We start from the raw sequence: 27135 nt of genomic DNA on the forward strand, positions 1-27135 counted from the left end.
GGAGCCATTTCAAGAAAATGTTCTCTCCTTGAACGTTTTCCCTCAGGCTATGCAGCTGCCTCAGGAGATTACATGAACACGAGAGCACAAACTGTACAAAGCTTGCTGATAGGGCCAAACAGCCTTAAATGCCACAATAGATTAATCGAGGATAGCATACTACCAGCATCACTGTATTATGGCTTTCATAATACCCCCCCAGTAAGCAATGATTTATGCAATGTACGGTCCTACAGTGTTGTAACAGTGCATGATCGTGAAGGGACATCGCCGCCAAATCCAACCTAGTCTCCAACAACAACTTGCGCCTTTAACGGAATAAAATGTTCCAAGGCGCTTCACAAGAGCGATCAAACAAAGTTAAATACCAAGTCACTCAAGGAGATATTAGAACAGCTTGGTCAAAGAGGTAGGTTTTAAAGAAGCGACTTAAAAAGGGGGTGAGAAAGAGAGGCAAAGATGTTTGGGAGGCAATTCCTGACCGTGGGACCCAGATGGCTGAACGCACGGCCGCCAATAGTGGGATGAGAAAAGTTGGGGATGCACAAGAACCCAGAATAGTTGTAGGGTTGGGGCAGGTTACAGAGATAGAAATACAGAAATTTACAGTGCAGAAGGAGGCTATTCCGGCCCATTGTGTTCGCGCCGGCCTACAAAGAGCCACATGGCCCTTGGTCAGTACCTCAAGGTTACATATAAACCGATGAACAATGACGGAAAGGCAAAGAGCACCCGGCCCAACCAGTCAACCTCACACAACTGCGACACCCCTGATACTTAAGCATTCTACACTCCACCCCAACCGCAGCCATGTAATCTCCCGAGAGGCTCAAAAACCAGATAAAAACCCAGGCCAATTTAGGGAGAAAAAAATCTGGGAAAATTCCTCTCCGACCCATCCAGGCGATTGAAACTAGTCCAGATCACCACCCTGGCCGTATTCTATTCCCTACAGTACTTACCATTATATCTGCTCCGTCCAACAAAAGGTCATCCAGTCTAATACCAGCTCTAGATCCGTAACTCTGCAGGTTACGGCACTTAAAGTGCCCATCCAACCATCTCTTAAAAGTGGTGAGGGTTTCTGCATCCACTACTCTTCCAGACACTGAGTTTCAGATCCTCACAACCCTCTGCGTAAAGAAGCCCCCCGTAAAATCCTCTCTAAACCTTCCACCAACCACCTTAAAACTATGCCCCCTCGTAATAGACCCCTCCACCAATGGAAATAGACCCTTACTATCAACTATGTCCAGGCCCCTCAATATTTTGTACACCTCAATGAGGTCTCCTCTCAACGTCCTCTGTTCCAATGAGAACAAACACTGCCTATCCAATCTGTCCTCATAACTAAGATTCTCCATTCCAGGCAGCATCCTAGTAAATCTCCTCTGCACCCTCTCTAGTGCAATCACGTCCTTCCTATAATACTGTGACCAGAACTGCATGCAATACTCCAGCTTTGGCCTAACCAAAGTATTATACAATTTAAGCATAACCTCCCTGCTCTTATATTCTATGCCTCGGCCAATAAAGGCAAGCATTCCGTATGCCTTCTTAACCACCTGGCCTGCTACTTTCAGGGATCTGTGGACAAGCACTCCAAGATCCCTTTGTTCATCTACACTATTAAGTGGCCTACCGCTTAATGTGTAGATCCTTTCCTTATTAGCTTTCCCAAAGTGCATCACCTCACACTTCTCAATTAAATTCCATTTGCCACTGCTCTGCCCACTTGACCAGTAGATTGATATCCTCCTGCAGCCCATGACTTTCCTCTTCATTAATAACCACACAGCCAATTTTAGTGTCGGCTGCAAACTTCTTAATCATACTCCCTATAGAGAGAGGGCTAGGCCCTGGAGGGCTTTGAACACGTGGATGTGAATTTTAAATTTGAGGTGTTGGTGGACCGGAAGCAATGTAGGTCAGCGAGCACAGGTGTAATGGGCAGACGAGACTTGATATAAGTTCGGACACGGGCAGCAAAGTCCTCACAGCCTAAATCGAAAGCAGAGATCCTAAGCAATTTTAGCTAAAGCCAATTGTAGTACCCTTCTCGCCAGTCTAGCCAAGATTAGCTAACGCAACAGACTCAAAATTCAACTTGGACTTGCAGGTCCATACCTGGAGTAGTGTGTAAAATTTTGGTCTCCTTATTTAAGGAAGGATACACTTGCATTGGAGGCAGTTCAGAGAAGGTCCATGAGGTTGATTCCTGAGATGAAGGGATTGTCATATGAAGAAAAGTTGTGCAGGTTGGGACTATATTCATTGGAGTCTAGAAGAATGAGAGGTGATCTTATTGAAACATAAGATTCTGAGAAGGCTTGATAGGGTAGATGCAGAGAGGGTGTTTCCCCTCATGGGGGAATCTAGAACGAGGGGGCATAGTTTCAGAATAAGGGGTCGCCCATTTAAAACAGAAATGAGGAGGAATTTCTTCTCCGAGGGTCGTGAATCTTTGGAATTCTCTACCCGAGAGGGCTGTGGAGGCTGGGTCATTGAATATATTTAAGGTGGAGATACAGATTTTTGAACAATAAGGGAGTCAAGGGTTATGGGGAGCAAGCAGGGAAGTGGAGTCGAGGCCAGGATCAGATCAGCCATGATCTTATTGAATGGCAGAGCAGGCTCGAGGGGACAAATGGCCGACTCCTACTATTCCTTATGTAGGTCTGTACGGCTCAGCACCACACTGGGCAGAGCCATTCACCAGCAGCCACCGAGAGAGCCCTACTACATATAGACTTACAGATGGGATGCAGTAAAAGGCTGTAACTTTACCTTCAGATAGCATTGCAATCATTGATTTATAAACGCAAATAAAATTTAGAGTTAGCTTTGGGGTTCAGACATCTATAAACCATGGAAGTGTAATGGAAACACGAGCCAAAAAACCTAGATTAAACTACAGCCTCAATATTACCTATACCATACGGGATTAGAATGTTCTGTTTGGACTGACTACAAAGAGAAACCAAGGGGAGAAGGGTTGAAAGTAGTTGGATTGAGAAACTGACGAGTCACAGTTGAACAGGATTTACGAGAGAGAGAGTGCTACAAGGGATTAGTCTGAAATTCTGAATGGAATTATATACGCTAGTGAAAGCAAAAAAAAACTGGCAGCGATCGCAGGAATTGCTCGGATTGTGAATCGTTCCCCAATTCTCAGCAAATATCCATGTAGTAACCCGGCTCCAAGATTTATTTCTTCCTAACTTTGAACACTGAGCGTTATGGATTTGCACACACATACTAGCAGCAATCTTCTACTTTCAGAGCTACACCCACTGTAATTGTTGATCCCAGTACTGTTCCTGCAATATTCAACAGTTCAGTTCTGAGGGCCCTTGGATATGCAGGACAATCAAGTAATGCCTTCCACAATTTTATCTTCTTGCACTTGACCCCAGTCCTGAAGACACTGGACTGCCTTTCGGATACAGATCCTCAGATACTGCTACTCCTCTCCAGGCAAAGTGGCTGTTCTTCGTGTAGTGAATTGAGACGGCTAGCGTATCGTGTGACCATCTCATCAAGAACATGACAGCAGAGTGCAATATTTTTCTCAACCAGCATCCACATATATAGAATTCACAGCACAGAAACAGGCCATTCGACCCAACAGATTCATGCTGGTGTTTATGCTCCACACTAGTCTCTTCCCACCTTCCGATCATCTATCTCTATCGGCATATCCTTCTATTCCTTTCTCCCTCATGTACTTACCTAGCTTCCCCTTAAATGCACCTATGCTATTCACCTCAACTATTCCGTGTGGTAGCAAGTTACACATTCTAAACACTCTCTGGGTAAAGAACTTACTCCTTAATTCCTTATTGGATTTATTAGTGACTCTCTCATATTGATGATCCACTAGGATGAGGACCAGGATACTTGATATCTGCCTCCCACACTGAGGGGTACCATATCCCCACGGAGATCAGTCCGTCAATTCATGTCTAAGTGGCTCGATTCCCGTTTGATTCAATGAGTAGCTCCATTCCAGGAACTTGACCACATAACCCAACCCAAGCAGTACTGGAGGATCATCATAGTCAAGCATTCCTTTGCTGAGATTCCAAAGCAAAGTCTTGTCTCCCTGCTGCGACTGTCAAAGGCCTTGCAACACTTCTACTCAGAGTATGGAGTTCTCCGGGTGTCCAGGTCAGTATTCTGTCATCAACAAACGCAACCAAAACAGATCAAATGCCCAGTCATCTCATTACTGTTTGAGGGACCTAGATGTGTGAAAATTGGCTGCCGCATTTCCTACATTACAACAGTGACTACACTTCAAAAATATTTAATTGGCTTTCTTTCACTTGCTGTTCATTTTGCAATGATAATTGGGAACCTTGACACAAGGAGGATATGGCAGTGAAGTGACTATGGGCCCAAGTTTCCACATGATTCGCACCTGATTTTTAGGAGCAACTGGTGGAGAACGGACTATTTTAGAAATCGCAATTCTCCAAATTTTTTTTTCTGCAGTTCTAGTCAGGTAGAACAGTTCTAGTTTAGAACAGAATTTTTTCTTCAAAAGGGGGCGTGTCCGGCCACTGACGCCTGATTTGAAAGTTTCCAGTGAAAATGTACTCCAAACTAAAGTAGAATGGAGCCAGTGAAGATTTTTGTAGAACTGAAAAAACCTGTTCTACACATTAAAAAATCAGGCACAGGTTACAAATTAGGCGCCCAGAACGAGGTGGGGGGGAAGGGAACTCATTAAATTCGACAATAGATCCTTACTTATACTTCTACAAATATTATACAAATAAATCCAACCTGAACAAACATTTATAAGCCAAGAAAAGATTAAATAAACCATCTTCCTATCTGTGTGAAAGTGCTTCAGCCAGGGAGAATTCTGCAGCTGTTCGTGCCGCTGAGCGAGAGAGGGAGGGAGAGAGAAGGGGAGAGGGAGGGAGAGAGGGGGGGGGGGGGGGAGAAAGAGGGAGGGAGGGAGAGAGGGGGCGGGGGGAAGAGAGGGGGTCGGGTCGGGGGGGGGGGAGCGGGTGTCGGGTCGGGGGGGGGGGGGGGAGCGGGTGTCGGGTCGGGGGGGGGGGGGGGAGCGGGTGTCGGTCGGGGGGGGGGGAGCGGGTGTCGGGTCGGGGGGGGGGAGCGGGTGTCGGGTCGGGTCTGGTCGGCGGGGGGGGGGGGGGCGGGGGAGTGAGTGTCGGGTCTGGTCGGGCAGAGAGCAGGAGCTGGCCGTGGGAGGAGCCTCATTCACGCAGCCCCAGTGAGGCCATTCAGCCAGGGCTAGGGGTGCTTAGGGCCTCTCCCACATAGTTCGGCGCCTGGAGCTACTGCACTTGCGTGCCGACTGTAGCGCGCATGTGCAGAGGTCCCGGCACTGTTTTCAGCGCCGGGACCTGGCTCCGCCCCCCCCACAGCTCGTGCTGGCTGCGCTGAGTGCCACAGGACCTGTAAGTCGGTGGAGAATACCGAAGATTTTTTTAGGCGCCGTTTTAGGCGCGAAAAATGGGCGCCCAGCTCGGAGGGGCGCCCGCTTTTTTTCTTGTGGAAACTTGGGCCCTATGTTACTGGACAGTAATCCAGAGGCATGGTATAATAATACAAAAACAAAATACTGCGGATGCTGGAAATCTGAATGGTCGTTGACCTGAAACCATAACTCTGTCTTTTTCTCTCTCCACAGATGCCACCTGACCGCCTTTTTCCAGAAATGTCTTACTTATGCCTTGTATAATAATCCAGAGAACACGAGTTCAAATCCCATCATGATACTTTGAGAATTTGAATTCATAGAAAAAGAAATTTGGAACCAAAAATCTGATATCAGTAAAAGTGACCACGAAGTTGTTGGATTGTCGAGAAATTCAACTGGTTCACTAAAAGACTTGGATTTATATAGCGTCTTTCACGACCACCTGACATCTCAGAGCCCTGTACAGCCAATGAAGTACCTTTGGAGTGTAGTCACTGTTGTAATGTGGGAAACGCAGCAGCCAATCTGCACACAGTAAGCTCCCACAAACAGCAATGTGCTAATGACCAGATAGTCTGCTTTTGTTATGTTGATTCAGGAATAAATATTGACCCCAGGACACCGGGGATAATTTCCCTGCACTTCTTCGAAATAGTGCCATGGGATCTTTTACATCCACCTGAGAGGGCAGACGGGACCTTGGTTTAACGTCTCATCCGACAAATGGCACCACCAACAGTGCAGCACTCTCTCAGCGCTGCACTGGAGTGTCAGCCTGGATTTATGTGCTCAAGTTCCTGGAGTGGGACCTGAACCCACAATCTTTTGACTGAGTGCATGTGTGTTACCCACTAAGCTACAGCTGACACTTATGTAATTTAGAGAAAGAAACCTGCCGTCCTTACCCAGTCTGGCCTAAAGGTGACTCCAGTTCCACACCAACGGGATTGACTTTTAACTGCCCTGTGAAATGCCCCATCAGGCCACGTGGTTGTATCAAATCTCTACATTGCAGCGGTTGGAGAAGGCAGCCCACCACTACATTCTCAGGGCAACTAATAATGGGCAATAAATGCTGGCTTTGCCAGCGACAACCACATGCAGAGAATTAATTTTTTTTAATAAAAAGATCAGATCCCCGAGGAATGGTGCAGAGACAAATTCCTGGTCAGCTCCTAATGAAGAGGCAGGATTTCCCAAGTTTGGCCAACAGGCACTAATTTTGTACCAGTGGAAAGATATGGAACTACTGTGATGATAATTATAGTCTATATATAGCACATGCAACATACCAGTTAGAACAAGACAGTGATACACGGAGTATCTAATAGGCACATATTTCGCATTAACATTTTAATTTATAGTTTAAAAAGGAGTGGCTTCTTTTTTTGGTTTTAACTTTAACCCAAGGGCATCGCTGGAATGCCCAACCCACACATTTGCCAGCATCTTTACGGATTACAATTCCACAAGGCAGTGAAGAGTAATTATGGCACTGCACTAAATGACTACTGGATCGTAAAGCAGTTTCCATCAAACCTTAGGAAAAGAAGTCTATGAGCCACTTGGGGAGACACGCAAAAGTGGTCCTCATCGTCAAAATGTCCAGGGAGGCTCTTAATACAAAATTAAACTGGACACTGCCTCCTTAATTGGGATATATTCATAGCTGTGTGTCACTGCAATTTCTCTTCCCTGCTCCCTCCCCCAGTGGAAATATAAATCCCTACCTACTGGTTTTGCATCTAGTCATTCAAATATGCCAAAACAAATAAACCACAGAATATAGGTGTCGCTGGCAAGGCTACATTTATTAGCCAACACTAGATATCCCGAGAAGGAGAAGGAACTGAGGGAAATCCTGATTAGTCGGGAAATTGTGTTGGGGAAATTGATGGGATTGAAGGCCGATTTAAATCCCCAGGGCCTGATGGACTGCATCCCAGAGTACTTAAGGAGGTGGCCTTGGAAATAGCAGATGCATTGACAGTCATTTTCCAACATTCCATTGACTCTGGATCAGTTCCTATCGAGTGGAGGGTAGCCAATGTAACCCCACTTTTTAAAAAAGGAGAGAGAGAGAAAACAGGGAATTATAGACCGGACAGCCTGACATCGGTAGTGGGTAAAATGATGGAATCAATTATTAAGGATGTCATAGCAGTGCATTTGGAAAGAGGTGACATGATAGGTCCAAGTCAGCATTGATTTGTGAAAGGGAAATCATGCTTGACAAATCTTCTGGAATTTTTTGAGGATGTTTCCAGTAGAGTGGACAAGGGAGAACCAGTTGATGTGGTATATTTGGATTTTCAGAAGGCTTTCGACAAGGTCCCACACAAGAGATTAATGTGCAAAGTTAAAGCACATGGGATTGGGGGTAGTGTGCTGACATGGATTGAGAACTGGTTGTCAGACAGGAAGCAAAGAGTAGGAGTAAATGGGGACTTTTCAGAATGGCAGGCAGTGACTAGTGGGGTACCGCAAGGTTCTGTGCTGGGGCCCCAGCTGTTTACATTGTACATTAATGATTTAAACGAGGGGATTAAATGAAGTATCTCCAAATTTGCGGATGACACTAAGTTGGGTGGCAGTGTGAGCTGCGAGGAGGATGCTATGAGACTGCAGAACGACTTGGATAGGTTAGGTGAGTGGGCAAATGCATGGCAGATGAAGTATAATGTGGATAAATGTGAGGTTATCCACTTTGGTGGTAAAAACAGAGAGACAGACTATTATCTGAATGGTGACAGATTAGGAAAAGGGAGGTGCAACGAGACCTGGGTGTCATGGTACATCAGTCATTGAAGGTTGGCATGCAGGTACAGCAGGCGGTTAAGAAAGCAAATGGCATGTTGGCCTTCATAATGAGGGGATTTGAGTACAGGGGCAGGGAGGTGTTGCTACAGGGCCTTGGTGAGGCCACACCTGGAGTATTGTGTACAGTTTTGGTCTCCTAACCTGAGGAAGGACATTCTTGCTATTGAGGGAGCGCAGCGAAGGTTCACCAGACTGATTCCCGGGATGGCGGGACTGACCTATCAAGAAAGACTGGATCAACTGGGCTTGTATTCACTGGAGTTCAGAAGAATGAGAGGGGACCTCATAGAAACATTTAAAATTCTGATGGGCTTAGACAGGTTAGATGCAGGAAGAATGTTCCCAATGTTGGGTAAGTCCAGAACCAGGGGTCACAGTCCAAGGATAAGGGGTAAGCCATTTAGCACCGAAATGAGGAGAAACTTCTTCACCCAGAGAGTGGTGAACCTGTGGAATTCTCTACCACAGAAAGTTGTTGAGGCCAATTCACTAAATATATTCAAAAAGGAGTTAGATGAAGTCCTTACTACTAGGGGGATCAAGGGGTATGGCGAGAAAGCAGGAATGGGGTACTGAAGTTGCATGTTCAGCCATGAACTCATTGAATGGCAGTTCAGGCTAGAATATTGTGTGCACCTATTTTCTATGTTTCTATGAGAAGGTGGCGATGGGCCTTCTTCAACCGGTGCAGCCCCTTGCAGTAATGGAGCTCCCATGATGGTAAGTCAAATTGGGAGTTCCAGAATTTTGACCCAATCACGATAGAGGAACGGCAATAATCATCCAAGTCAGGATGGTGTGCGACTTGGAGGTAATAGTGTTCCTACCATGTTGTTGCTCTTGTCTTTCTTGGTGAACACGTGTCACCAACTGGGTACAAAACCTATCACAGGGATTTAACTCAACGTGGAAACTTGAAACAATAATAACTGCCTTATATTTCAAAGTCGCATAGCCGGTGCCGAATTCAATATGTTAATAACCTGCGAGCCTTCCACCGTGCACCCTCCATAAACTTCAGCTCGTCCAAAACTCTGCTGCCTGTATCTTATCCTACACTCAGTCCCATTCATCCAGCACCTATGTGGTCACTGACCTACATTGGCACCCAGTCCACCAATGCCTCAGTTTTAAAATTATCACCCTCGTGCTCAAATTCCTCCATGGACTCGCATCTCCCATCCCCGTTTCTGTAACCTCTTCCTGCCCTACAACGCTCCAAGTTCTCCGCGTTCCTCAAATTCTGGACACTCGGTTACTCCCGTTGCACCACTACTGGCGGAATTTCCTCCCCAAGTCTCTCCATCGTCTTTTGAGTCTCTCCAAGAGTTTCCTTAAAACCTACCCCGTTGACCAAGCTTTTATTCACATGCCTACACATGCCTTCAAGTGACTACACTACAAAAACACTTCATTAGCTGTGAAGCGCTTTGGGATGTCCTGAAGTCATGAAAGGTGCTAAATAAATGCAAGTTTGATCCTTTTTTAAAAACTAAAGATATTGCTGGTGCTTATAAAATCTGAGAGTTTGGTCAGCAGTATGTGCTGAATTCAACAACTTGCATTTATATAGCACTTTTCGTCCCAAGCTCTTTACAGGAGCGTTGACACCAAGCCACAGAGATATTAGGCCAGGGACTTGGTAAAAGAGGTAGGTGATAAGCAGCATCTTAAATAAGGGGAGAAAGGTAGAGAGGCGGAGAGATTGAGAGAGTGAATTCCAGAGCTTAGAGCCGAGACAGCTGAAGGAACGGCTGATAATGATGGAGCGATTAAAAATTGGGAATGTTCAAGAGGCCAGAATTGGAGGAGGGCAGAAGGGCTGGAGGTGGTTTACAGAGATGGGATAGGGTGATGCCATGGAGGAATTTGAAAAAAAGAGATGAGAATTTTAAAATGAGATGTTGCCGGACTGGGAACCAACATAGATCAGCGAGGACAGAGGTGACGGATGAATGGGACTTGGTGCCAATTAGGATACGGGCAGCAGAGTTTTGGATGAGTTCAATTATATGGAGGCCGGCCAGGAGAGCAGAGGCAAGACAAGGATGAGGGTTTCAGTTGCAGATGAGCAGAGGCAGGGGTGGAATCGGGTGATGTTAGAGGTGGACTTTAGTTTTTGGTGTGGATATTTAGTCGGAAGCTCACCTTGGAAATCAAATATGACACCGAGGTTTCAAACAGTCTGGTTCAGCCTCATGACAGTTGCCTGGGAGAGGGATGGAGTCTGTGGCTAATGGAGTTTGTGGCTGGGACTGAAGACAATAGTTTCGGTCTTCCCAATATTTAGTTGGAGGAAATTTCTGCTCATCCAGAACTGGGTGTCGGACAAGCAACGTGACAAATCAGAGACAGTGGAAGAATCGAGAGAGGTGGTGGTGAGGTAGATCTGGGTGTCGTCACCGTACATGTGGAACATGACTTTGTATTTTCGGATGATATCGTCAGGGGGCAGCATGTAAATAAGAAATGGGGGGGGGGGGGGCATGGATCGATCCTTGGGGGACACTAGAGGTAACAAAGGGACGTGGGAGTGGGAAGATAAGCCATTGCAGACAATTCCCTGGATACGACTGGATAGAGAAGAATGGAACCAGCAAGTGCAGTCCCACCCAGCTGGATGACAGGAGAGGCGTTGGAGAAGGATGGAGTGGTCAACTGTTTCAAAGGTTGCAGACAGGTTGAGAAGGAATAGTTTACCACTTTGTGATTTTGATAAGGGCCGTTTCAGTGCTGTGGCAGGCAGAACTTGATTGGAGAGGTTCAAAAGTAGAGTTGTGAGAAAGATGGGTATGGATTAGGGAGGTGACAACACATACTTGGAGAGGAAAGGGAGGGTGGAGATGGGCAGTTTGCAAGGACAGAGAGTCAGGGGAATGATTTATGCAGAGCGGGGGTGACAACGACAGATTTAAAAGGAAGGGGGACAGTACGAGGAGAGGGAAACGTTAACATGCCAGCTAACGTGGGGGTCAGGAAAGGAAGCTGCGTTGTCAGCAGTTTGGTGGGAATAGATTTGAGAGCACAGGAGGTGGGTCTCATGGACAAGAGGAGTGTGGAGAGGGCATGAGGGGCAATAGAAGAAAAACTAGAGAAAGATGAGAATTCAGTGCTAGGGCAGGGGGGAGAAACCACAGATGAAGTTTGGTTTGGTGGGCTAGAGAAAGGGAGAGAAGTGGCAGAGGCAGCTGAACGGATGGTCTCAATCTTAGTGACAAAAGAAGTCCATGAGTTCCTCGCATTTGTAGGAAGTGAGTGCGAAGGGAGCAGGGGAGAGGGGTGCAAGAAGATGGCTTGTAGCGAAGAGAAGCCAGGGGTTATCTTTGCATTCCAGGATGATCTTGGTATAGTGAGCAGTTTTGGCCGAGGAGAGCAGGACCCGATAGTGCTTTACGTGGTTCAACTAAATCGGACGATGAATGGCTAAACCAGCTGACTGCAGGACATTCTAAAAAGGGAGGGAGAACAGCCAGTTGTCGTGGTGCACGTTGGTACCAATGACATAGGTAAAAAAAAAAGGGATGAGGTCCTACAAAATGAATTTAAGGAGCTAGGAGCTAAATTAAAAAGTAGGACCTCAAAAGTAGTAATCTTGGGATTGCTACCAGTGCCACGTGCTAGTCAGAGTAGGAATCGCAGGATAGCTCAGATGAATACGTGGCTTGAGCAATGGTGCAGCAGGGAGGGATTCAAATTCCTGGGGCATTGGAACCGGTTCTGGGGGAGGTGGGACCAGTACAATCCGGACGGTCTGCACCTGGGCAGAATCGGAACCAATGTCCTCAGGGGAGTGTTTGCTAGTGCTGTTGGGGAGGAGTTAAACTAATATGGCAGGGGGATGGGAACCAATGCAGGGAGATAGAGGGAAACAAAAAGGAGGCAAAAACAAGACAGAAAGGAGATGAGGAAAAGTGGAGGGCAGAGAAACCCAAGGCAAAGAACAAAAAGGGCCATTGTACAGCAAAATTCTAAAAGGACAGAGGGTGTTAAAAAAACAAGCCTAAAGGCTTTGTGTCTTAATGCAAGGAGTATCCGCAATAAGGTGGATGAATTAACTGTGCAAATAGATGTTAACAAATATGATGTGATTGGGATTACGGAGACATGGCTCCAGGATGATCAGGGCTGGGAACTCAACATCCAGGGGTATTCAACATTCAGGAAGGATAGAATAAAAGGAAAAGGAGGTGGGGTAGCATTGCTGGTTAAGGAGGAGATTAAGGCAATAGTTAGGAAGGACATTAGCTTGGATGATGTGGAATCTATATGGGTAGAGCTGCAGAACACCAAAGGGCAAAAAACGTTAGTGGGAGTTGTGTACAGACCTCCAAACAGTAGTAGTGATGTTGGGGAGGGCATCAAACATGAAATTAGGGGTGCGTGCAATAAAGGTGCAGCAGTTATAATGGGTGACTTTAATATGCACATAGATTGGGCTAACCAAACTGGAAGCAATACGGTGGAGGAGGATTTCCTGGAGTGCATAAGGGATGGTTTTTGAGACCAATATGTTGAGGAACCAACTAGGGGGGAGGCCATCTTAGACTGGGTGTTGTGTAATGAGAGAGGATTAATTAGCAATCTCGTTGTGCGAGGCCCCTTGGGGAAGAGTGACCATAATATGGTGGAATTCTGCATTGGGATGGAGAATGAAACAGTTAATTCAGAGACCATGGTCCAGAACTTAAAGAAGGCTAACTTTGAAGGTATGAGGCGTGAATTGGCTGGGATGGATTGGCGAATGATACTTAAGGGGTTGACTGTGGATGGGCAATGGCAGACATTTAGAGACCGCATGGATGAACTACAACAATTGTACATTCCTGACTGGCATAAAAATAAAAAAGGGAAGGTGGCTCAACCGTGGCTATCAAGGGAAATCAGGGATAGTATTAAAGCCAAGGAAGTGGCATACAAATTGGCCAGAAATAGCAGCGAACCTGGGGACTGGGAGAAATTTAGAACTCAGCAGAGGAGGACAAAGGGTTTGATTAGGGCAGGGAAAATGGAGTATGAGAAGAAGCTTGCAGGGAACATTAAGACGGATTGCAAAAGTTTCTATAGATATGTAAAGAGAAAAAGGTTAGTAAAGACAAACGTAGGTCCCCTGCAGTCAGAATCAGGGGAAGTCATAACGGGGAACAAAGAAATGGCGGACCAATTGAACAAGTACTTTGGTTCGGTATTCACGAAGGAGGACACGAACAACCTTCCGGTTATAAAAGGGGTCGGGGGGTCTAGTAAGGAGGAGGAACTGAGGGAAATCCTTATTAGCCGGGAAATTGTGTTGGGGAAATTGATGGGATTGAAGGCCGATAAATCCCCAGGGCCTGATGGACTGCATCCCAGAGTACTTAAGGAGGTGGCCTTGGAAATAGTGGATGCATTGACAGTCATTTTCCAACATTCCATTGACTCTGGATCAGTTCCTATCGAGTGGAGGGTAGCCAATGTAACCCCACTTTTTAACAAAGGAGGGAGAGAGAAAACAGGGAATTATAGACCGGTCAGCCTGACATCGGTAGTGGGTAAAATGATGGAATCAATTATTAAGGATGTCATAGCAGTGCATTTGGAAAGAGGTGACATGATAGGTCCAAGTCAGCATGGATTTGTGAAAGGGAAATCATGCTTGACAAATCTTCTGGAATTTTTTGAGGATGTTTCCAGTAGAGTGGATAAGGGAGAACCAGTTGATGTGGTATATTTGGACTTTCAGAAGGCGTTCGACAAGGTCCCACACAAGAGATTGATGTGCAAAGTTAGAGCACATGGGATTGGGGGTAGTGTACTGACATGGATTGAGAACTGGTTGTCAGACAGGGAGCAAAGAGTAGGAGTAAATGGGTACTTTTCAGAATGGCAGGCAGTGACTAGTGGGGTACCGCAAGGTTCTGTGCTGGGGCCCCAGCTGTTTACACTGTACATTAATGATTTAGATGAGGGGATTAAATGTAGTATCTCCAAATTTGCGGATGACACTAAGTTGGGTGGCAGTGTGAGCTGCGAGGAGGATGCTGTGAGGCTGCAGAGCGACTTGGATAGGTTAGGTGAGTGGGCAAATGCATGGCAGATGAAGTATAATGTGGATAAATGTGAGGTTATCCACTTTGGTGGTAAAAACAGAGAGACAGACAATTATCTGAATGGTGACAGATTAGGAAAAGGGGAGGTGCAACGAGACCTGGGTGTCATGGTACATCAGTCATTGAAAGTTGGCATGCAGGTGCAGCAGGCGGTTAAGAAAGCAAATGGCATGTTGGCCTTCATAGCAAGGGGATTTGAGTACAGGGGCAGGGAGGTGTTGCTACAGTTGTACAGGGCATTGGTGAGGCCACACCTGGAGTATTGTGTACAGTTTTGGTCTCCTAACCTGAGGAAGGACATTCTTGCTATTGAGGGAGTGCAGCGAAGGTTCACCAGACTGATTCCCGGGATGGCGGGACTGACCCATCAAGAAAGACTGGATCAACTGGGCTTGTATTCACTGGAGTTCAGAAGAATGAGAGGGGACCTCATAGAAACATTTAAAATTCTGACAGGGTTAGACAGGTTAGATGCAGGAAGAATGTTCCCAATGTTGGGGAAGTCCAGAACCAGAGGTCACAGTCTAAGGATAAGGGGTAAGCCATTTAGGACCGAGATGCGGAGGAACTTCTTCACCCAGAGAGTGGTGAACCTGTGGAATTCTCTACCACAGAAAGTTGTTGAGGCCAATTCACTAAATATATTCAAAAAGGAGTTAGATGAGGTCCTTACTACTAGGGGGATCAAGGGGTATGGCGAGAAAGCAGGAATGGGGTACTGAAGTTGAATGTTCAGCCATGAACTCATTGAATGGCGGTGCAGGCTAGAAGTGCCGAATGGCCTACTCCTGCACCTATTTTCTATGTTTCTATGTTTCTATAAACGTTCAAGTTTTTGTCCCTTCAAGATGCTTCACAGGAGCATTAAAACATTTTTCACAGCCACAGATGATATTGGGACAGGTAGGTTTTAAGGAGGGTCTCAAAAAGAGGAGAGTGGGGTAGAAAGACGGCGAGGTTTAGGGAGGGAATTCCAGAGCTGGCGGCCAAGGGAGATGAAGGCACGCGTGTCAATGGTAGGGACGATGTAAATCGGGGATGCACCAGGGCAGAATTAGAGGAGCACAGAGATCTTGATGGGTTGTAGGAGATTTTAGTGATTTTTATAAAGCCCTCCCAAGTAGCAGGCTATACGTCACTAATGCAATAGAACGGGTCGAACTAGAAGCGACAACAGCATTTAGCAATATCGGACAACTGTCTAACTTTATACTCAGTACTAGACAGAGTCCTGCAAAATACATTAACCTGTGGGTATACTCATTATAACCTGCAAAGCTCAAATCAATTTTCTTTGTGTACACCAACTACAATTTAAAGGGATAAAGCATTTGCTGTAAATGTCAAAAGGTAGGCGGGAGGGCGCATGGCAGAAAGGTGGGACACTTCGCAATACTATATATACTCAAGGTAGCCAAAGATTATCTCAATGTAGATTTACAAGGATGATAGTAGAATGGAGAGGTTAGAAAAGGCTGGGGCTTTTTTCTCTGGGTGATCTGATAAGTGATTAACTGAACGAACATTCTGTATTACACTGAACTGAACTGACAGTATCACTCAGTGACTCATTCTACAGTTAGTCAAATGATTTGCTCATGGAACACGAGTGCTGCCGTAATAATTTGAATGAAGAGTATTCAATTGCGTGGAGATAGCAGACCAGTAAGCATTCGGGGCGAAGGAGCGGTGAGAGAATGTAGAGGGATGTGATCGGGGCCCAGGAGAGGCGAGAGTTCGGGGCCAGAAGAGACGAGGGCCTAGGGGCAGCACTGGCCAGCACACACTGCGATGTGTGCACACTAGGTCCATGCAGCAGAGCAGATCTCCAGTCGTCTTGGGTAATACTTGCCACTGGACCAAGACCTAGCTCTGGCAAGCCTGTGTGGTGGCTGGTGTGCAACGGCCACCACACGTTAAAAAAAAATCCACGCACAGACATCTTCCACCCTTCAGGATATAGTTCGGGGTCTGGAATTTTAGGTCCTTCATTGAAACACCTGTGAACTCATCCTTTTTTGGCGTGGGAGCAAGTCATCCTCGCTTCGAGGGACTGCCTATGATGATGATGAAGCATGGGAACATAGGAACAGGAGGAGGCCATTCAGCCCTTCGAGCCTGTTCTGCCATTCAATGAGATCATGGCTGATCTGCAATATCTTTGGTTATCAAAAAGCTATCAATCTCCAATTTAAAATTAACAATTGATCTTGCATCAATTGCAGATGCGAGTTCCAAACTTCTATCACCCTTTGTGTAGAAGTGTTTCCTAATTTCACTCCTGAAAGGTCTGGCTCTAATTTTTAGACTATGTCCCTAGTCCTAGAATCCCCAACAGTGGAAATAGTTTCTCTCTATCTACCCTAACTGTTCCCCTTCATATCCAGAAAACTTTGATCAGATCACCCCTTAACCTTCTAAATTCTAGGGAATACGACCCTCATTTGCGTAATCTCTCCTCGTAACTTAACTCTTGTAGATCGGGCATCATTCTGATAAACCTACGCTGCACCCCCTCCAAGGCCAATATACCCTTTCTAAAAGTGGCCAGAACAGCTCACAGTACTCCAGATGTGGTCTAACCAGGGTTTTGTATAGCTGCAGCATAATTTCCACCCCTTTGTATGCTGGACCTCTAGATATAAAGGCCAGCATTCCATGAGCCTTTTTGGTTATTTTCTGTAGCTGTTCATGATATTTGAATGATCTATGTACCCGAATCCCCAAGTCTCTTTGGTCATCCACTGTTTTTAAGCTTTTCACCATTTAGAAAGTACCCTGTTCTATCCTTTTTAGGTCCAAAGTGGATGACCTCACATTTGCTTACATTGAAATCCATTTGCCACAGTTTTGTCCATTCACTTAATCTGTCAATATCCTTTTGTAATTTTATGCTTTCATCTGCACTGCCTATAATGCCGCCTATCTTTGTGTCATCATCAAATTTGGATACATGACTTTCTATGCCATCATCTACGTCGTTAACAAATAGTGATTAGTTGAGGCCCCAACACAGTTCCATGCAGGATACCACTAGTCACATCCTGCCAATTTGAGTACCTGCCCATTATCCCTACTCTGTCTCCTGCCACTCAGCCAATTCCCTAACCAGGTCAATAATTTGCTCTCAATTCTGTGGGCTTCTACCTCAGTCCTCTGCCTGCACCGAATTTTAATTTGACAAAGTCCACTATCAGTTTTAACATGTTCTGTATCAGTGCACATCCTTTCATGTGGTCAAACTGCACGCTAATAGGTCGACTGACTGGCAAGATGGCCACAAAGCATCACGTTTGGTGCACTGTGTGGTGAGCCACAGAAAACTGGCGACGAGCAGAACCCAACTGCCTGTAGAAGGTAAAGACGAGTGCTGCACCTCGCATCTGGCCTCAGCTGGCACTATTCTGGGCACTGGGTCCCACTCTCTGCTGGACGGGCCAATAACAGGGCGCAAATTTTCCCGCATGCTCCTCATTTCTGGTCTGTGCTGCAATCAAAATAAGTTTCAGGAACGTGGGAACAGGTGTAGACTAATCAGCCCCTCAAGCTGGTTCCTCCACTGAATTAGATCATGGCCGATCTGTATCGCAAATCCAACTACCTGCCTTTAATACCCTTGCCGAACAAAAATTTAGCAAGCTGTTCTGAAATTTTCGATTAACCCTTCCTCAACAACTTTTTTTTTGGGGGGGGGGGGGGAAAGAGAGAGGAGGGAAAAAGAGAAAGACAAGACGAGAGTTCCAGATTTCCACTAGACTTTGTATGAAGAAATGCTTCCTCACATCACCTCTGAATGGCCTAGCTCTAATCTGTTTTTTTTTAAATTATGTTGATTGAGGGATAAATATTGACCAGGACACCAGGGAGAATTCTCCTGCTCTTCTTCGAAATAGTGCCATGGAATCTTTTACATCCACTTGAGGGTGCAGACGGGGCCTCGGTTTAACATGTTATCTGAAAGACAGCGGTCCTTCAGCACTGCACTGGAGTGTCAGCATGGATTTTGAAAAGAAGCAGGGGAGTTCTCCCCGGTGCCTTGACCAATACTTATCCCTCAGCTAATACCCAAGAAAACAATTAACTGGTTATTAACATATTGTTGTACAATACCTTGCTGTGTGCAAATTGGCTGTTGCTTTTTCTACATTACAATAGTTTTCCATACTTCAAAAGTACCTCATTAATTATAAAGCACTTTGGGAAGTCCAGAGGTTGCGAAAGGCACTACATAAATGCAAGTCTTTCTTTCTTCTAAATATTACGAACGGATATTGTAAGGAGATGAATTTGACTTTCTAGCCTCTATGATGTTCCATTTCTAAAGAGCAATTCTCAAGCCTCTTCAATATCTACTTACCACAACGTAGACAGGCTTCTCATAGGGCTCTCCTACAGGGAGCCAGCCATTGGTGGCTCGTCTCCTGCTGATTCGCTGTTGCTTGCTCTCTGCATGCCCTGTGCCCGCTTTACTCTGCTGGGTGGGCGGACAGGCCGGATTGCGGAGGTTGGACTTGGAGCTGCTGGGAGGTTTGGAGCTCTGAGGGCACTCCCGGCTCAACTTCAGCATGGATAAGGTGCGGGGCCGAGAGGCTGCTGCTGTGTCCAAACCGGGAAGTTGCAGGTGGGGGACGGGCTCGGCGGCAGATGGGGCTTGGGGGACAGGACAGCCTGAGAGAGGGTTTGCTGGCGATACTGGATGACCTGTGACTGGGATGGTTACACTGAGTGGCTCCAAGGACTTGTACCCGTCTAGAAAGAAAAAGAAAAAAGGATTAACCATCAACACTCTGCTAACCAGCTTCACTTCACCTATGCAAAAGCAAACAGCAGCAAACTGGTGCGACTGATTAGCAACATAGGAATAGGAGGTCAAACAGTGTGCTCCACCCTCATTCTAGGACTTTCACCTAAAGGAATGTTATACTCCAACCCTTATACTATTCATTATATCCTAATCTTGAAGTACAACTCAGTTATAACATGGTTACATATCTACCCTCATCCTTACATTGTCACACACTGCCATTATAAAACCTCACCCTCATTATAACTTGGTCTGTGTAATGTATTAGCTTCATGGGTTCTTTGCTTAAGAATTCATAGCAACACATTGCTATTAAGAATTAGTTGGTTTATTAACAACGGTTTAATAGTCACACTACACATTACCAGTTCATCCACCAGGCTCACAACTGCATACCTCATCGTGGATGACCTAGACCCAACTGACTGGGGTTTTATTGAGTCTTGTGAACATCACGTGACTGGCTAAGCCACTCTCAATGCAACACTCTACAAACCTGTGAGCATACAGGCTGTTCTACATTCATCTTCGTTATAAGGCTCAGCTGTCATGCTAATACCTAGTAATAACACGTGTTATACACATCTCATTCTAGTTTTAAAAGGCAGAGGTAACTTTGTTGCGCACTTATTAGAAAGCTATTGCAATCCTTTGGCACGCCCTTTATAACACTGTTACACGCCCAATGTAATATTATTGTAACACTCTTGCACATCTATTCTTCATACACCATCTCTTCTTTAAAATAGATCTTTTGCTGCCCTTTAAATGCTTTCCTTTCTTTTATAAGGCGAGAGAATGGCTGGATGCGAAGCTCCCTCAACTCTGCTCCAACAATGTATCTGAAGCTCAGCCTCTCAAGACCATTTCCCACAATGGCCATCCATTCCAAGCGATGATAACTTGCATTTATACAGCGCCTTTAACAGTAAAACGTCCCAAGGCGCTTCACTGGAGCCTAATTGGACAAAGTTTGAAACCAAGCCACATATTAGGTCAGTGACCAAAAGCTTGGTCTAAGAGCTAGGTTTTAGAAAAGAGGGGTAGAGGAAGAAAGGTTTAGGAACCAATTATAGCGTTTAGGGCTTAGGCAGCTGATGGTGAGGCCACCAATGGTAGGGCGAAGGAAATCTATGATGGACGAGAGATGGAGGAGCGCAGAGAACTCGGAGGGTTGTAGGGCTGGAGAAGGTTAGAGAGATAGGGAGGGGCGAGGCGATGGAAGGATTAGAAATCAAGGATGAGAATTTTAAATTGTCCATTTTGTGCCCATTACAAACTAGAATAGAACAACACTTGTAGATTGACCAGTGCTGAATCAACAATGTAAAGGAGCTTTCTGATTCAATCAAGGCTGTCAGCAACTATAAATAATGATCCTCAAATGGGCTTTCTAGCCAGTTACTCAACTTTCAGGGATTACCATTCATCAATACTCAGTTTTACTGGTGAGACAATTCTCCAGTCATTCAATGACTAGAGACATCTATGGCCCAAATCTTGAGGGACCTGGTCAAGCGCAGGTAAAAAGCCCAGGACACCACCCTAAATCCTAACAATTACTCAGGAATCACTTCTTCTGAGAGTTTCCAATCAGTTCCACATCATCTCGAGTGCCAAATCAACTTCGGAACATCAGAACAGGGGAGGCATTCAGCCCCTCTAGCCTGCTCTGCCATTTAATGATATTATGGCTGATCTGTGATCTATCTCCATATACCTGTCTTAGGCCCATATCCAGTAATACCTTTGGTTAACAAAAAGCCAGCACTCTCACCTTTAAAATTAACAATTGATCTAGCATCAATTGCAGTTTGCAGAAAAGTGCTCAAAATTTCTACCACCCTTTGTGTGTAGAAGTGTTTCCTAATTTCACTCCTGAAAGGTCTGGCTCTAATTTTTAGTCCTAGAATCCCCAACCAGCGGAAATAGTTTCTCTCTATCTTACTTATATGTTCATCCTAATATTCTAAAAATGTTGATCAGATCACCCCTCAACCTTCTAAATTCTAGGGAATACACCCCTAATTTGTGTAATCTCTCCTCGTAACTTAATCTTTGGAGTCTGGGTATCATTCTGGTAAACCTATGCTGCACCCATTCCAAGGCCAATATATCCTTCCTATGGTGTGGTGCCCAGAACTGCTCACGGTGCTCCAGGAGTGGTCTAACCTGGGTTTTGTACAGCTGCAGCATAACTTCTACCCCCTTGTCATCATCAGAGGCAGTCCCTCAGAATCGAGGAAGACTTGCTTCCACTCTCAGAATGAGTCCTTAGATGGCTGAACAGTCCAATACGAGAGCCACAGTCCCAGTCACAGGTGGGACAGATAGTCGTTGAGGGTAAGGGAGGGTGGGACAGATTTGCCGCACGCTCTTTCCGCTGCCTGCACTTGATTTCTGCATACTCTCGGCGATGCACTTCTTCCACTTAAGAGTTCCTGGCCAGTGTCAGTGGGGATTTTGCACTTTATCAGGGAGGCTTTGAGGTTATCCTGATAATGTTTCCTCTGCCCACCTTTGGCTCGTTTGCCAAGAAGAAGTTCAGAGTAGAATGCTTGCTTTGGGACTCTTGTGTCTGGTATGCAGACAATGTGGCCTGTGTCCAGCGGAGCTGATCAAGTGTGGTCAGTGCTTCAATGCTGGGGATGTTAGCTTGGTCGAGGATGCTAATGTTGATGTGTCTGTCCTCCTAGGGGATTTGTAGGATCTTGTGCAGACATAGTTGGTGGTATTTCTCCTTGAGGTGTCTACTGTACATGGTCCATGTCTCTGAGCCATACAGGAGGGCGAGTATTACTACAGCCCTGTAGACCATGAGCTTGTTGGTAGATGTGAGGGCCTGGTCTTCAAACACTCTTTTCCTCAGGCGGCCGAAGGCTGCACAGGCACACTGGAGGCAGTGTTGAATCTCGTCACCAATGTCTGCTCTTGTTGATAAGAGGCTCCCGAGGTATGGGAAATGGTCCACGTTGTCCAGGGCCATGCCGTGGATCTTGATGACCGGTTGGGGGGGGGGGGGGGGTGGGCAGTGCTGTGTGGCGAGGACAGGCAGGTGGAGGACCTTTGTCTTATGGATGTTTAGTGTAAGGCCTATGCTTTCTTATGCCCCAGTAAATACGTCGACTATGTCCCCTTGTATTCTAGTCCTCTAGATATAAAGGCCAACATCCCATTAGCCTTCAAGAGTTTAGAACAAAGTGGCTGAATGCAGAGAGCAGAGCTTCATACAGATAATCATCAGAAAGGCGGTGCCCCATCCAACGATGCATACAAATCGCACTTTAATCACAGCTGGTGCAAGGCAGCAATATATCGTAAAATTGTTCAAAATCAGACAGACAATGGCAATGCATCCACTGATTGGTCAGCTCTCCTCAATTATTAAAAACCTGGGCAGCACTATTAATGTGCTCAAGTGTGCCTTGGCCTGAAGCTCTGGAATTCTGGTATGCACATGATTCTCTCACTATCCCCAACACCCATCCCAGCCCCTCCAGCAATGAGACAGAACAGTGCAAGTCAAATTCCTTGCTCACATTGCACTTTAAAAGGACATTGCTACTGTTCTGCTTGGTGCTCAAGAGCACTGTCAAGTTCCCACACAAGAGATTGGTGTGCAAAATTAAAGCACGTGGTGTTGGCGGCAATGTACTAACATGGATCGAGAACTGGTTGGCAGACAGGAAGCAGAGAGTTAGGATAAACAAGTCCTTTTCAGAATGGCAGGCAGTGACTAGCGGGGTGCCGCAGGGTTCAGTGCTGGGACCCCAGCTATTTACAATATACATTAATGATTTAGATGAAGGAATTGAGTGTAATATCTCCAAGTTTGCAGTTGACACTAAGCTGGGTGGCGGTGTGAGCTGTGAGGAGGACGCTAAGAGGCTGCAGGGTGATTTGGACAGGTTAGGTGAGCGGGCAAACGCATGGCAGATGCAGTATAATGTGGATAAATGTGAGGTTATCCACTTTGGTGGCAAAAACACAAAGGCAGAATATTATCTGAATGGCAGATTAGGAAAAGGGGAGGTGCAACGAGACCTGGGTGTCATGGTTCATCAGTCATTGAAAGTTGGCATACAGGTACAGCAGGCGGTGAAGGCAGCAAATGGTACATTGGCCTTCATAGCTAGGGGATTTGAGTATAGGAGCAGGGAGGTCTTACTGCAGTTGTACAGGGCCTTGGTGAGGCTTCACCTGGAACATTGTGTTCAGTTTTGGTCTTCTAATCTGAGGAAGGACATTCTTGCTATTGAGGGAGTGCAGTGAAACATAGAAACATAGAAAATAGGTGCAGGAGTAGGCCATTCAGCCCCTCTAGCCTGCACCGCCATTCAATGAGTTCAGGGCTGAACATGCACTTCAGTACCCCCTTCCTGCTTTCTCGCCATACCCCTTGATCCCCCGAGTAGTAAGGACTTCATCTAACTCCCTTTTGAATATATTTAGTGAATTGGCCTCAACTACTTTCTGTGGCAGAGAATTCCACAGGTTCACCACTCTCTGGGTGAAGAAGTTTCTCCTCATCTCGGTCCTAAATGGCTTACCCCTTATCCTTAGACTGTGACCCCTGGTTCTGGACTTACCCAACATTGGGAACATTCTTCCTGCATCTAACCTGTCTAAACCCGTCAGAATTTTAAACGTTTCTATGAGGTCCCCTCTCATTCTTCTGAACTCCAGTGAATACAAGCCCAGTTGATCCAGTCTTTCTTGATAGGTCAGTCCCACCATCCCGGGAATCAGTCTGGTGAATCTTCGCTGCACTCCCTCAATAGCAAGAATGTCCTTTCTCAAGTTAGGAGACCAAAACTGTACACAATACTCCAGGTGTGGCCTCACCAAGGCCCTGTACAACTGTAGCAACACCTCCCTGCCCCTGTACTCAAATCCCCTCGCTATGAAGGCCAACATGCCATTTGCTTTCTTAACCGCCTGCTGTACCTGCATGCCAACCTTCAATGACTGATGTACCATGACACCCAGGTCTCGTTGCACCTCCCCTTTTCCTAATCTGTCACCATTCAGATAATAGTTTGTCTCTCTGTTTTTACCACCAAAGTGGATAACCTCACATTTATCCACATTATACTTCATCTGCCATGCATTTGCCCACTCAACTAACCTATCCAAGTCACTCTGCAGCCTCATAGCATCCTCCTCGCAGCTCACACTGCCACCCAACTTAGTGTCATCCGCAAATTTGGAGATACTACATTTAATCCCCTCGTCTAAATCATTAATGTACAATGTAAACAGCTGGGGCCCCAGCACAGAACCTTGCGGTACCCCACTAGTCACTGCCTGCCATTCTGAAAAGTCCCCATTTACTCCTACTCTTTGCTTCCTGTCTGACAACCAGTTCTCAATCCATGTCAGCACACTAGCCCCAATCCCATGTGCTTTAACTTTGCACATTAATCTCTTGTGTGGGACCTTGTCGAAAGCCTTCTGAAAGTCCAAATATACCACATCAACTGGTTCTCCCTTGTCCACTTTACTGGAAACATCCTCAAAAAATTCCAGAAGGTTTGTCAAGCATGATTTCCCTTTCACAAATCCATGCTGACTTGGACCTATCATGTCACCATTTTCCAAATGCACTGCTATGACATCCTTAATAATTGATTCCATCATTTTACCCACTACTGAGGTCAGGCTGACCGGTCTATAATTCCCTGTTTTCTCTCTCCCTCCTTTGTTAAAAAGTGAAGTTACATTGGCTACCCTCCACTCGATAGGAACTGATCCAGAGTCAATGGAATGTTGGAAAATGACTGTCAATGCATCCACTATTTCCAAGGCCACCTCCTTAAGTACTCTGGGATGCAGTCCATCAGGCCCTGGGGATTTATCGGCCTTCAATCCCATCAATTTCCCCAACACAATTTCCCGACTAATAAAGATTTCCCTCAGTTCCTCCTCCTTACTAGACCCTCTGACCCCTTTTATATCCGGAAGGTTGTTTGTGTCCTCCTTAGTGAATACCGAACCAAAGTACTTGTTCAATTGGTCTGCCATTTCTTTGTTCCCAGTTATGACTTCCCCTGATTCTGACTGCAGGGGACCTACATTTGTCTTTACTAACCTTTTTCTCTTTACATACCGATAGAAACTTTTGCAATCCGCCTTAATGTTCCCTGCAAGCTTCTTCTCGTACTCCATTTTCCCTGCCCTAATCAAACCCTTTGTCCTCCTCTGCTGAGTTCTAAATTTCTCCCAGTCCCCGGGTTCGCTGCTATTTCTGGCCAATTTGTATGCCACTTCCTTGGCTTTAATACTATCCCTGATTTCCCTTGATAGCCATGGTTGAGCCACCTTCCCTTTTTTATTTTTACGCCAGACAGGAATGTACAATTGTTGTAGTTTATCCATGTGGTCTCTAAATGTCTGCCATTGCCCATCCACAGTCAACCCCTTAAGTATCATTCGCCAATCTATCCTAGCCAATTCACGCCTCATACCTTCAAAGTTACCCTTCTTTAAGTTCTGGACCATGGTCTCTGAATTAACTGTTTCATTCTCCATCCTCATGCAGAATTCCACCATATTATGGTCACTCTTCCCCAAGGGGCCTCGCACAATGAGATTGCTAATTAATCCTCTCTCATTACACAACACCCAGTCTAAGATGGCCTCCCCCCTAGTTGGTTCCTCGACATATTGGTCTAGAAAACCATCCCTTATGCACTCCAGGAAATCCTCCTCCACCGTATTGCTTCCAGTTTGGCTCGCCCAATCTATGTGCATATTAAAGTCACCCATTATAACTGCTGCACCTTTATAGCATGCACCCCTAATTTCCTGTTTGATACCCTCCCCAACATCACTACTACTGTTTGGAGGTCTGTACACAACTCCCACTAACGTTTTTTGCCCTTTGGTGTTCTGCAGCTCTACCCATATAGATTCCACATCATCCAAGCTAATGTCCTTCCTAACTATTGCATTAATCTCCTCTTTAACCAGCAATGCTACCCCACCTCCTTTTCCTTTTATTCTATCCTTCCTGAATGTTGAATACCCCTGGATGCTGAGTTCCCAGCCCTGAATCCTGGAGCCACGTCTCTGTAATCCCAATCACATCATATTTGTTAACATCTATTTGCAGTTAATTCATCCAACTTATTGCGGATACTCCTTGCATTAAGACACAAAGCCTTCAGGCTTGTTTTTTTAACACCCTTTGTCCTTTTAGAATTTTGCTGTGCAGTGGCCCTTTTTATTCTTTGCCTTGGGTTTCTCTGCCCTCCACTTTTCCTCATCTCCTTTCTGTCTTTTGCTTTTGTCTCCTTTTTGTCTCCCTCTGTCTCCCTGCATTGGTTCCCATCCCCCTGCCATATTCGTTTAACTCCTCCCCAACAGCACAAGCAAACACTCCCCCTCGGACATTGGTTCCGGTCCTGCCCAGGTGCAGACCGTCCGGTTTGTACTGGTCCCACCTCCCCCAGAACCGGTTCCAATGCCCCAGGAATTTGAATCCCTCCCTGCTGCACCACTGCTCAAGCCACGTATTCATCTGCGCTATCCTGCGATTCCTACTCTGACTAGCATGTGGCACTGGTAGCGATCCCGAGATTACTACTTTTGAGGTCCTACTTTTTAAATTTAGCTCCTAGCTCCTTAAATTCGTTTCGTAGGACCTCATCCCTTTTTTCTACCTATGTCGTTAGTACCAATGTGCACCACGACAACTGGCTGTTCTCCCTCCCTTTTCAGAATGTCCTGCACCCGCTCCGAGACATCCTTGACCCTTGCACCAGGGAGGCAACATACCATCCTGGAGTCTCGGTTGCGGCCGCAGAAACGCCTATCTTTTCCCTTCACCATTGAATCCCCTATCACTATCGCTCTCCCACTCTTTTTCCTGCCCTTCTGTGCAACAGAGCCAGCCACGGTGCATTGAACTTGGCGGCTGCTGCTGCCCTCCCCTGATGAGTCATCCCCCCCAACAGTACTCAAAGCGG

General features: G+C 46.0%; 1 protein-coding gene across 4 annotated transcripts in view; it reads right to left on the reverse strand.

Annotated features, from left to right (window-relative positions):
* Window positions 1-27135, reverse strand: part of LOC139255871 (bromo adjacent homology domain-containing 1 protein-like) — a 102807-nt gene that overhangs the window by 29145 nt on the left and 46527 nt on the right. For all 4 annotated transcript variants that reach the window (XM_070874043.1, XM_070874042.1, XM_070874044.1 and 1 more), the window contains one exon: window positions 18719-19110. In XM_070874043.1, the coding sequence (XP_070730144.1) occupies window positions 18719-19110 (392 nt within the window). The remainder of the gene's footprint in view (window positions 1-18718; window positions 19111-27135) is intronic.

The sequence above is a fragment of the Pristiophorus japonicus genome, unplaced genomic scaffold (genome assembly GCF_044704955.1).
Source record: "Pristiophorus japonicus isolate sPriJap1 unplaced genomic scaffold, sPriJap1.hap1 HAP1_SCAFFOLD_654, whole genome shotgun sequence".
NCBI classification, from domain to species: domain Eukaryota; kingdom Metazoa; phylum Chordata; class Chondrichthyes; family Pristiophoridae; genus Pristiophorus; species Pristiophorus japonicus.